The sequence below is a fragment of the Callithrix jacchus genome, chromosome 3 (genome assembly GCF_049354715.1).
Source record: "Callithrix jacchus isolate 240 chromosome 3, calJac240_pri, whole genome shotgun sequence".
NCBI lineage: Eukaryota > Metazoa > Chordata > Mammalia > Primates > Cebidae > Callithrix > Callithrix jacchus.
The window spans coordinates 24809867-24822638 of record NC_133504.1 but is presented as its reverse complement, the minus strand read 5'-3'; the positions used below and the strand labels follow the sequence as shown (position 1 = coordinate 24822638).

The 12772-nt window shown below is 37.0% G+C and overlaps 1 protein-coding gene across 4 annotated transcripts in view; it reads right to left on the bottom strand.

Moving 5' to 3' along the window:
• Window positions 1-12772, bottom strand: part of SPOCK3 (SPARC (osteonectin), cwcv and kazal like domains proteoglycan 3) — a 670557-nt gene that overhangs the window by 184345 nt on the left and 473440 nt on the right. For all 4 annotated transcript variants that reach the window (XM_054252809.2, XM_008992482.5, XM_078366313.1 and 1 more), the window contains one exon: window positions 232-346. In XM_054252809.2, coding sequence (XP_054108784.1) covers window positions 232-346 — 115 coding nt within the window. The remainder of the gene's footprint in view (window positions 1-231; window positions 347-12772) is intronic.

Below are 12772 nucleotides of genomic sequence, written 5' to 3'. Positions count from 1 at the left end.
GCAAGCACACAGGAAAGAAGTATCTCGTTATTAGGATCAAAATAAGTGGAAATCTACAGAAAATCATTTCTTGCTGTAATAGTTAAGGCTAAAGGAAAAATATTTTCAATGAAATGTAATAATATTAGGCATATGTATAAAACAAACTTCATTGTGTATTTAACATTTATTGCAAAACATTTTAATAGAGAAAAATAAATGTAAAATCATTAATATATTTTTATGACTTACGTCTCTTAGCATTTCTGCTTGTACTGGTGGGCTTAACTGAAGGACATGGGCAACGTCCTTCACATTTGACCGAGATCTGTTTTCCTGAGACACATGCCTGATACTCTAGTTTGCACTGTATAAAAAGAGAAAAAAAGTAATTCAAATGCTTTAGTTATATCAGTAGAAACTCAAGAAATATTTGGAAAGAAAGGTAATTTTTATGCATATAATTTGAAGATTTTTCCATCAGATAATAAGTCTTCAATACTAAGGTGCAATTTTACACACTCAGATACAATATTACTGATTCATAAAGGAGGCAGAAATGCAGTTGCCTTGGGTATAATTTTGGTGAACAGTCACTGAGAAACATAATAATTTTTAAAGTAATTCTTAGTTTGCCAGATCTATTATATGACATGAGTAGAAAATTTTAGAATCAAATGGAGAGAGACATAACAGAAAGTCTGATAATACATCTTTGAGTTTCTCAAATAGAATCTCAGTTTTTGGTTACTTGAGTAAGCATGTCTTCTCTTTCTTATTGGACTCTAAGTTTTGGCTACAGACTCTGCATCAGTCTTTAGCCAGTGACTTGCACAGCGTCAAATGCCCCATCTTTTATCACCCTAGGCAAAACATTGTAAAATATATATTTGTAAATTGATGTGTTCTTTAAATACTTCTATATTTACTTGTGGTTTTCCACAAACATAACACAATAGTTCAAACACACATTCATACACATAGAGAACAGACATATATATTTACATATAAACTAAACCAAATATATATGTAGCCTTTCTATAATATACTCCTTTCTATACACATTTCACATAAATTTTGGGTATGATGATGTACTTGGTGTCTCTCAAATCCTCATGTGTAATTGTTTTTTAGGCTGAATTTCCCATGGGTCTTACATTTGAAGAAATGTGCATTTGTAATAAGATATTGTCACATAAGACTGTTTCTACAAGCCCCAGAGATTATTTCACTTGTTTTACAAAAAGCAGTATAGCAGCCTTTCTTCATTGCTTGTATGACCACAGGATTGAAAACATTTAAGACGTGACAACAGTACATTCATGGTTCCATAACACATGTAATGGAAAAAGATAAATAAGAAGTCTAGAAGAGAGGAATGTCTGGAGCTGATTCTTCTGAGTGTCATCTCCTAAAAGTGACATTTCGGGCTAGTTGCTCAAATGTTCTCAACCTCAATTTTCCCATTAAAAATATCTGAGATCATGATATCTAATTTCCAAAGTTTTGAGTGCCAAAGAGCCAGTTTTTCCCCATGCAGTAGCTATCATGAGGCAGGCTCTCAGTAAATGCTAGTAAAAGGTGAATAATCTTAAATCAAAAATATGGCACATGAGATTTTTATTCATTTGCTAACTTCTTAGTTTTAGTTGTGTTTGGCTTGATTTTCTTTGTAAACATTACATCTGGTGGAATTTTAATCCAGAGTACCTTTCATTTACTTTTAAGATAATATTTTATAACTGCATACTTGACATAATTAAAATTATATTTCCAATTATGTGGTCAATTTTAGAGTAAGTCCAATGTGGTGCTGAGAAGAATGTATATTCTGTTTATTTAGGGTAGAGAGTTCTGCAGATGTCTATTATGTCCACTTGGTCCAGAGCTGAATGCAAGTCCTGAATATCCTTGTTAATTTTTTGTCTCATTGATCTATCTGTCTAATACTGATAGTGGGTGTTAAAGTCTCTCACTACTACTGTGTGGGAGTCTAAGTTTCTTTGTAGGTCTCGAAGAACTTGCTTTATGAATCTGCATGCTCCTGTATTGGGTGAATATTTATTCAGGATAGTTAGCTCTTCTTGTTGCATTGATGCCTTTACCATTATGTAACATCCTTCTTTGGCTTTTTTGATCTTTGTTGGTTTAAGTCTGTTTTAACAGAGACTAAGATTGTAAGCCCCGTTTTTTTTTTTTTTTTTTTTTTTTTTTTGCTTTCCATTTGCTTGCTAAATATTCCTCCATCCTTTTATATTCAGCTTATGTGTGCTCCATCTTTTAAGAGTCAATAATTATCTTTTCATTATAAAAGAAATAAATCTTGCTAATTCTGAAGTAATATGACTTCTTTAGTGGCTACTGCCATAATTTACTCAGAGAAAATTATTTTAAAATTAAATAGGTTAGACTTTCTGGCTCCAACGGACAAATGCACCAGTGACTAATTTAATTTGGCTTCAGCTGATACCAAGAAACACTGAATGTACCCAATAGCTAATCAGATTACTCACATCTCTACAATGTTTTTATTTTTTCTTGTAAAATAGCTCCTTAATGGGCAGATAAAATTCTTAACTAGCTCTGCAACAAATGATTTAAAATTATTAAGGGCTTTGAACATGTTTATAGTAGCATACTGGCCCTTTCAGGGGAACAAACGCTTTCAATGGTATCCTTATTTTTCATTATTCAATGCTTCAAAAATTGAAAAAAAATATTTTGTCATAGTAAAATCACAGTTCATTTTTAAATGTAATCAAAAAGTCCAGCATCTAATCAAATGTAGACATAAATAGTTAAGCAACTATGAATGCTTTAATGAAAGCCAAATGAATTTTATGAAAGTCTGAAACTTCAAATTTAATATTCTGCACTGTAACTTCTGTTAACTTAATATTTCACAACCCCAAACTTGCTCATATAATTCTGATTCATGACATAATTTAAGAAAAGATCAGGATCAATTGTCAGTGGTATATGAACAGATGAAGCCAAAAGCCAATATTAATTATAGCTAATATTGAATATTACCATTTGAATATATGTTTATCTCCCTTCATAGGTGTGTTATACCACACTCATTTGTTTTAAACGTAGTTTATTTAGAGTGATTTTTTAAAATATAAAAAACATAAAAATCTGGATAATACTTGATGTAGCAACAAACATACAACAGTTATTCATTTATTAAAAACAGGAGTAATATTATTTGCCCAAAAGTTGATTCATTTTCTTTTTTTGAGACACAGTCTCATTCTGTCACCTGGGCTGTCATGCAATGGTGTGATCTTGGCTTACTGTAACCTTTGTCTCCTGGGTTCAAGTGATTCTCCTGCCTCAGCCTCCAAAGTAGCTGGGATTACAGGTGCCTGCCACCATGTCTGGCTAAGGTTTCATATTTTTAGGAGAGACAGGGTTTCACTATATAGGCCAGGCTGGTCTCAAACTCCTGACCTTGTGATCCACCTGCCTTGACTTCCCAAAGTGCTGGGATTACAGGTGTGAGCCACTGTGCCCTGCCACCGATTCATTTTTTTAAATTGTTAGGCATCAGGAAAATAATTTACTAGAGAAGCACATGATCTTTCTAAAAATGTGGTTAATTCTTCATCAAAAAATGTTTCACCTTTGAGCTTTCTTTGACATGATTACAATTTAAAATTTTCAAGGCTATCTTTATGATTTTCATGAAATAATAAAATTATAGCTTTGCAAAAAAATTACTGTACATGTGAAATGATTTCAGAAAGATTCTACTCAGCACTTCTTTTTATATGCATTTCTATAAGGAATAACAGAATCAGATGTATAGCAAATATACCCTGTGTATATAATTATATGATTACAGCTTCTTGTTATTAGAAAGCTACTTAGTTTTACTTCCTTGGGAATTAATTTTGGAAAAAAATTCCATAGGCAATTTTACTCAAAGAGTATTAGGATGTTAAAAAATGCTACTTCTAAAATATTTTTTAGCTACATCCATGGACTGCATTTTAAATTAATAATGTTCAATTTACTTAATTACCACAGAGCTGAAATATTTATGAAGGTATATGTGAACTAAAATATCACATAAAGGGCATGCTCATTAGTCTATAATTACCAGAAAATGCAAATAATATAGAGAAAGACATGATTAATGTATTCCTGATTATCTAATATCCAAGTATTGAGATCACTTAAGTTATGAGTTCTTGCGAAAAGCAAGCCTGCAGAATGAGTTTGACACTAGTCACAGAAAGTTTAATCGTCATTAGTTTAATAAGAGGACTGAAGAAGAAAATATAATTTTATTATTGGAGAAATATGCAGCATATGAAAAAGATCCCAACCATCAGAGTCCGCAAACACTGGGATAGGCTGTTGTTACCAGGTTTCCAGATGATGAAATCATCCTGGGCCTGCTGTATGGCTTAGAGAAGGGTTTTCAGCTGGGGGTAATTTCACTCCCCCTTCCTAGGACATTGGAGACATTTTTATTTGTCATAACTGAAGGCAGATAGGGAGTGACTGTTTCTGGCATCTACTAGATAGAAGCCAAGGATGCTGCTAAACATCTTAGAATGCACAGGACAGCCCCCGCCAGAACAAAGATTTATTTGGCCCCAAATGTCAATAGTGCCTACTTTGAGAAGCTTGGATTAGGCATTAGTCTACTGTAAGACAACAAAAGAGTTTAATTGAATTTTCAAGACTCCTTCGACAGTTCCCTTAGAAATTTTTTCTTAGGCATTCACTAAAGTAATCCATATAAAATAACAATTCTACTAGCCAACCATCAGAAATACTTTAATTATCTAGATAAACCAGAAAATATAAATCAGCAAAAACAAGAAAATATACAGTTGACAATGGCCTGTTTTCATTGAGGCACCACCATAGTTTAGATGCATTATTCTTTTGATCATAAAAAATAAGACAGAGATATTTTTACAATAAATGTTGCAAGTGAAGTTTAGAGAGCTTATGTAACTGATGAAAAATATATGGCTGAAATGGGATTTAATCAACCCAAATGCCCGTTGATGATAGACTGGATTGGGAAAATGTGGCACATATACATCATGGAATATTATGCAGCAATCAGAAATGATGAGTTCATGCCGTTTGTAGGGACATGGATGAATCTGGAGAACATCATTCTCAGAAAACTGACACAAGAACAGAAAATGAAACACTGCATATTCTCACTCATAGGCAGGTGATGAAAAATGAGAACACATGGACACAGAGAGGGGAGTACTAAACACTGGGGTCTATTGGGGGGGAAAGGGGAGGGCCAGTGGGAGGGGGAGGTGGGGAGAGATAGCCTGGGGAGAAATGCCAAATGTGGGTGAAGGGGAGAAAGCAAACAAAACACACTGCCATGTGTGTACCTATGCAACTGTATTGCATGCTCTGCACATGTACCCCAAAACCTAAAATGCAATAAAAAATAAAAAAAAGAACTATTTTATTGTTCTAATGTAGAACAAGCACATAATTGGTAGTAGAAATAGCAGCAATGTTATTTTTCTTGTGGTAGCAATACAAATTTTTATCCAAGTGAAAAAAATCAGAAAACATGAAATATCATAAATCACTTTTTTATCCTGTGTTTTCATCTATCTTGGACTGACTAATGCCCTAGAGAGCCAATATCAAAGACATGCTTTGAACTCTCGTAAACAGAATTCCTCATATTCAGCTGTATCTAACCTCTTCCCCAAAACAGCTCTCACTAAAGTTCTTCTGATCATTGTTGAATGGTGTTCCCCACTCAAACCTAATCACAAGAGGAAATGAGGACTCCATTCAGCCTTAATTCCATTTGTTCATTCAATCAGGACATACAGTTTACACAGAACTGTCTTAATTGCAGCATATACATACACACACACAAAGTTAACCACAGTAACAGCATTAAAAGCCCTCTGCAACACAGTGGACACTACACCATTGTTCTCTCTGTGCAACACTCTACATTTTGTCACAAGTAACACCCTGCTTACTTGGAGGAGCATTTCCTTTTCTCACTAGAAACTTTATTTTGAAAAACTTTTTATATCATAAAATGTTATATTGATAATCTATCATACCAGCCTCACCACAGGGAAAAAAAATCTTGTGCCATAGGACAGTGAGAGTCAATTTCCTGCTTTCTTAATTGAAGCAGAGGGAAGAGAGGCAAGCCCTTTCCAGGACAGCATTAGAGATGTGAGCACAGGGGCTGCTAAGCAAACTGAAAACAAGGAATGGACCAACAGAGTCCTGAGAATCTTAAAGTTCTTAATTTGAGCAGTCTCTAATGCTCACAGATGTGCAAGTTAAATTTTCATTCAGCCTTTTACTTCCAACTTTAGGCATTCAAGACAGCATCTAGAAACGGGGCACTGTAAGGGACTAGCTGAAGTTAACGTAGCTAAGCTGAGATGAGATGAGGGAAGTAAGAACACTACAACCCAGGTTAGTAAGTTTGTAATCTTTGTCAGGTAGTCATGAACAAGTTAAAATAGTGCTCCAGCAGGTAATCAAATTAACCAACCAAGGAGAACTGCCAGGAAGAAAAAGGAACAAAACTGTACCTAACCCTTATCTTACCAAACACATTCTCTCTGGACTATTATAGCCTACCTAACCCTTATCTTACCAAACACATTCTCTCAGTTGGACCAGTATATCTCTAATTTTCCAAACAGGAATTATTAGTACAAATATTTTCCTTTACTCCCCAAGCTAAATACATCTCAAAATACTCTGCAAACATTTCTCATTTGACACAAAGCTCACAGTAGCCTGTAGTGCAGTATCAGGAAATGCCAAAAGAAAACAACTGGACACATGGATTATCCTAAACTTCAAAATGTGATGAGGAAATTTAAAAATTTAAAGATCAAAGGGCTAGCAGGTTTATCTTATAGCAATTTCATTCTTATTTGTGTCATTAAACTTTGTCATTCAAATCAAGATTCTAGTTTAAATTATTCCAGATTAATGTTGCTTTCGTTTAAAATAGCTTTCAGTAAAATAAAAACTATAAAAATGTGTTGTTTAATGATTGGTATGATAAATACGATTAATGAAATCATTTTTACTTCTCTTAACTTGCACTTTTTATTATTTACCTTAGTATGTAATAGGAGCTTTGACAAATAACAACTAAAAGAACATTTCAAAGAGATACAAGTGTTGTTAAACATAATAAAAATTAGATGAGAATAGAAGGTCATGAGGACGGCATTTTAGAGAAATTAATTTCACAGATGTAAATGAGAGTCAACTTTCTTTTTAAACAAGGGAGTTAAGCAACAAGGGATGCATTGTGGGAAGAAAACATAGAAGGAGCTGAAAGATTCAGGACAGAAGGCTAAATTTAGCTAACAAGAGAAAAGACTTTGGACATCTCAAAGTGGTAGATGATTTCAATGGCTTCCCAAACAATAACACTGAAGTATGATAGCTTGTGCAAACATTTCAATGTCTATGAGGCTCACATAACTAGATTTTTATATGAACTGCTTTAAAATACATAAAACATGAAGAAATTTCTTGTTTATTATGCTTAAGAAATAGCAAGGGCTTATGCACTATTTTTGTATGGAAGATACATGTTGAATGAGCAAAAAGGTCCCCATACGGTTTCATGCATGGTAACAACAGACCATTTTGGGATTGCTAACTGAGAGAGATGGGCAAGAGCTGGTGAATTTAGCTTTTACACAGTTATATGAACACATAAAGTGTGGCTCTATGTAAAGTCTCCCCTTGAGTAAATCTTAGGGCTTAACCTAAAAAGCCATGACTTTCTGAGACTTAAAGTGTCCGCTGTTGACTCACTTCAGGGAAACTTATATATCTGACACCAGGGCCCAAAAAACACATTTGGGAAGGGGAAATCCTAGTAATGGTGGCTTAGTGAAGAGGCAGGATCTGTTAATCAGAGCAGTTAGAACATTATTAAGAGTAACTTTCTATAGGAAAGTTGAGTATAAAAAGGAAGGATCATGAGAGTAATGAGAAACAGAGTGGAAACAAACTAACCATTTAAAGGTTAAAAATCTATTAAATATTATTTAAAAACTATCCTTCTCAGATTTACATGCCCCAAAACACACCTGGAATTATTTCTAAAGGTACCTTGTGTATTTATATTGTTAAGAATCACACAATATACTCAACCTGCGTTTATACTGATCTCTCCAATTTCAACTGTTGAGAGGGACATTATGCACTCTGGGCTATCCATCTCAGGGTAGAACCCTACACATGTCTGTCTGCTGTGTCTTAACATGGGAGCCACCAAGGGAAACTTTCACAAGGCAGCCCTGGAGGAAATGATGCTTTACTTACAGAGGGAAGAGACAAAACAAGATCGGCTTCAGTGTGTTTGTGACCTGCCCCCATCCGTGGCTAATGGACTCTCCAGCAGCTGACACAAGGCAACTGACATGCACCCATTTAGTGCAACAATTTTCTTAAATATGCAAGAGAATTATTCTGACAATCTTGCCGCCTTTCTCTGTGCTGCAGTAGGACTTATCCTCTCTTACGTGGAATCTGAAATTCTGAAAGCTTTGGACCTGCTGGGGTCCGATGAGGTGTAGGCTCAAACAGAACAAAGCAACACTCATTGCCTTTGAAACAGGAAGAGATACTCCCACACCAGGTACTCAGCCAAGCTCCAGCTGTGTGGCCTGCATATCTCTTGGTAAGGAGGTGTTCCAGGCTCGTGGCCCAACTCTGTGTGGATGAGTGGGAGTCAAAAGACTGCATGTGAAAACTGCCTTCCCAATTGCCAATCCAACGCCTCAGCGTTCTTTGCAGTGTGTATTTCTCCATGTTTGTAAATACTTTCTCCATGAATAAGAAACTTAGATTTAGTGATATGCTCAACCAGTGTTCTTAAATGTGCAATAGAATCAGTCTCACAATCATGCTGCCTTCCTCTGTAGTATAAAAATTCTAGGAACTTTCCTAACTTCATGGTCCATGCTCTTAAATACAGGTGGGCTTACCATCAGGACTATATTAGACAGCTAAATCCTCTCCCCAGGGAGGGCAGGGGAAAAGATTAACTTATTTTTTTCCTATAGATCCATCAATTACTAAGAGTAATAAAATCTTACTATGTACTGCTGAGATAGGACAGCTTGTTCCAATAAAATAGCTTTATATATCTCGTCACTATCTTGTTATATATCCATGGTTAGAACTATTGTATCAGATTTTTCAGGTGAATTAACATATTAATTATTATGTAGCAATTTTCTCCACCATTTTCTTTTTCTTTTTTCTGAGACAGAGTCTCACACTTTGCCCAGGCTGGAGTGCAGTAGGATGATCTCAGCTCACTGAAACCTCTGCCTACTGGGTTCAAGAAATTCTCCTGCCTCAGCTTACTGAGTAGTTAGAATTACAGGTGTGCATTAACATGCCCAGCTAATTTTCATATTTTTAGCAGAGATGGGGTTTTACCATGTTGGCCAGGCTGGTCTCAAACCCCTGACCTGTGATCCACCTGCCTCGGCCTCCCAAGATGCTGGGATTACATCATGAGCCACTGCAACTGGCCCTCTCTGCCATTTTCAATGTCTTTTTATGTGAAGGTCTAGTTTGTGGAATATTAATAGAGCTGGCCTATTATCACGTAATGTTGGGGGACAGGTACCTGATGTATTGCTGCACCTTGCAGGGACAGAGACACTGGAAGTCTTTTGCTTTGTATCATCTCTTCCATTTTGTTTGTCTAGAAAACATAGCTGCAAGACAGAGGTAGTGTCTCTTTCTGGAGAAGATGGAAGAGTCTTTTTTTTTCTGTCTGGTGAAACAAAGATAAGGTCTCTTCATGGGCAAAGTTTGGACAGGATTGTTTGCAGTCTTTTAGAAGATATTGGGATTTCCTCAGTTGCAACATAAAACCAATGTGTGAAGAACATGAAATTATGCCACTGTGCATTACCCCTGCGGGACTTGTGAGGAAGGAAGAACTGACACGAGCATAAAAAACAATGCTTCTTGTGCAAAGTAAGATATTCCTTTGTCTCAGACCTAGGGTATCGTGTCTTCTGCCAACCTCCAAGACATTGTGGCATCTTGCAAATAGGATACAATTTCCGGACCCTTCACAGTTCTGGTGGTTTCGGCAGTGATGATGAGATGCTGACTGAGATGTGGCTTCTGGAAGTGGAAGAACATAGGCCCCTCAGACCAGATGAGAAGACCTAGGGGCGAATTCTATCACCTGAATCATGAACCAGGATAGTAAAAGTCTCACTCATACTCTCTGGGATTAAAAGTTTCATGCCTAGTCTGTGTGCAGTGGCCTATGCCTAGAATCCCAGCACTTTGGGAAGCCAAGGCAGGAGGATCACTTGAGGCCAGGAGTTTGTGACCAGCTTGGGCAACATAATAAGATCCCATCTCTACACAAAAATTAAAAAAAAAAGAAAGTAGCTGGTATGGTAATGTGTACTTGTAGTCCTAGCTAATCAGAAATCTGAGGCAGGAGGAATACTGAGCCCAGGAATTCCATCCTGCAGTGGTCTGTGATTGTATCTCTGCATTCCAGCCTGTGTGACAGAGCAAGACCCTCTCCCTATAAAAGAAAAACAAATATGTTTCAAGTCTGGACAGTAGGTTTTGCTCAAACCATTCAAATGGTGCTTTGGTTGGTATTGCTCACTAACCTCCAGGCAGGAAGAGGAAGGGGTGTTATCTTGACAATGGGCTTAAGGTTTCTCTCTATCCAGGTGAGACAGAAGGCCAAGAACACTCATTCACATATACTAAAGAACATTGCGATTGAAATGATTCAAGCTTTTAAGATGGTGTTGGATGCAGGCACCCAACCCAAGTCACTGTTACATCAGGTTCTATTGGAGAAGGTGGCACAGATTCAATTGATAGGGTTTGGGCATGGTTTGCACTATGAAAGGCCATAAGGGAGGCCAGCAAACATGATCTTTCATGTGAGGTTTTGGAACCAATTCAATACATGCTATCTTTGCTTCCACATCTGAATTCACAATAGTTAGTGCTATGCTATATCTCTGTACTTCTTTTTTTTTAATTGCATTTTAGGTTTTGGGGTACATTTGCAGAGCATGCAATACAGTTGCATAGGTACACACATGGCAGTCTGTTTTTTTTTGCTTTCTCCCCCTCACCCACATTGGGTATTTCTCCCCTGGCAATCCCTCCCCACCTCCCCCTCCCACTGGCCCTCCCCTTTCCCCCTTATAGACCCCAGTGTTTAGTACTCCCCTCTCTGTGTACATGTGTTCTCATTTTTCATCACCCACCTATGAGTGAGAATATGCGGTGTTTCATTTTCTGTTCTTGTGTCAGTTTCCTGAGAATGATGTTCTCCAGATTCATCCATGTCCCTACAAACGACACAAACTCATCATTTCTGATTGCTGCATAATATTCCATGATGTATATGTGCCACATTTTCACAATCCAGTCTATCATCATTGGGCATTTGGGTTGATTCCAGGTCTTTGCTATTGTAAACAGTGCTGCAATGAACATTCGTGTGCATGTGTCCTTGTAGTAGAACGATTTATAGTCCTTTGGATATATACCCAGTAATGGGATTGCTGGGTCAAATGGAATTTCTATTTCTAAGGCCTTCAGGAATCGCCACATCGTCTTCCACAATGGTTGGACTAATTTACACACCCACCAACAGTGTAAAAGTGTTCCTTTTTCTCCACATCCTCTCCAGCATCTATTGTCTCCAGATTTTTCAATGATCGCCATTCTGACTGGCGTGAGACGGTATCTCAACGTGGTTTTGATTTGCATCTCTCTGATGAACAGTGACGATGAGCATCTTTTCATATGATGGTTGGCTTCATATATGTCTTCTTTCGTAAAGTGTCTGTTCATATCCTTTCACGACTTTTGAATGGGCTTGTTTGTTTTTTACCTGTAAATCTGTTTGAGTTGTTTGTAAATTCTGGATATCAGCCCTTTGTCAGATGGGTAAACGGCAAAAATTTTTTCCCATTCTGTTGGTTGCCGATTCACACTAGAGACTGTTTCTTTTGCTGTGCAGAAGCTGTGGAGTTTCATTAGGTCCCATTTGTCTATTTTGGCTTTTGTTCCCAATGCTTTGGGTGTTTTCTTCATGAAGTCCTTGCCTACTCCTATGTCCTGGATGGTTTTGCCTAGATTTCCTTCTATGGTTTTAATGGTGCCGGGTCTTATGTTTAAGTCTTTAATCCATCTGGAGTTAATTTTGGTGTAAGGTGTCAGGAAGGGGTCCAGTTTCTGCTTTCTACACATGGCTAGCCAGTTGTCCCAGCAGCATTTGTTGAACAGGGAATCCTTTCCCCATTGCTTGTTTCTGTCAGGTTTATCAAATATTGTATGGTTGTAGCTATATTGTGTTGCCTCTGATGCCTCTGTTCTGTTCCATTGATCTATATCTCTGTTTTGGTACCACTACCATGCTGTTTTGATTACTGTAGCCTTGTAGTATAGTTTGAAATCCGGTAGTGTGATGCCCTCCACTGTGTTCTTTTTCCTTAGAATTGACTTGGCTATGCGGGCTCTCTTTTGGTTCCATATGAAGTTCATGGTGGTTTTTTCCAGTTCTGTGAAGAAAGTCAATGGTAGCTTGATGGGGATAGCATTGAATCTGTAAATTACTTTGGGCAGTGTAGCCATTTTCACGATATTAATTCTTCTTAACCATGAACATGGAATGTTTCTCCATCTGTTTGTGTCCTCTCTGATTTCGTTGAGCAGTGGTTTGTAGTTTTCCCTGAAGAGGTCCCTTACGTTCCTTGTGAGTTGTATT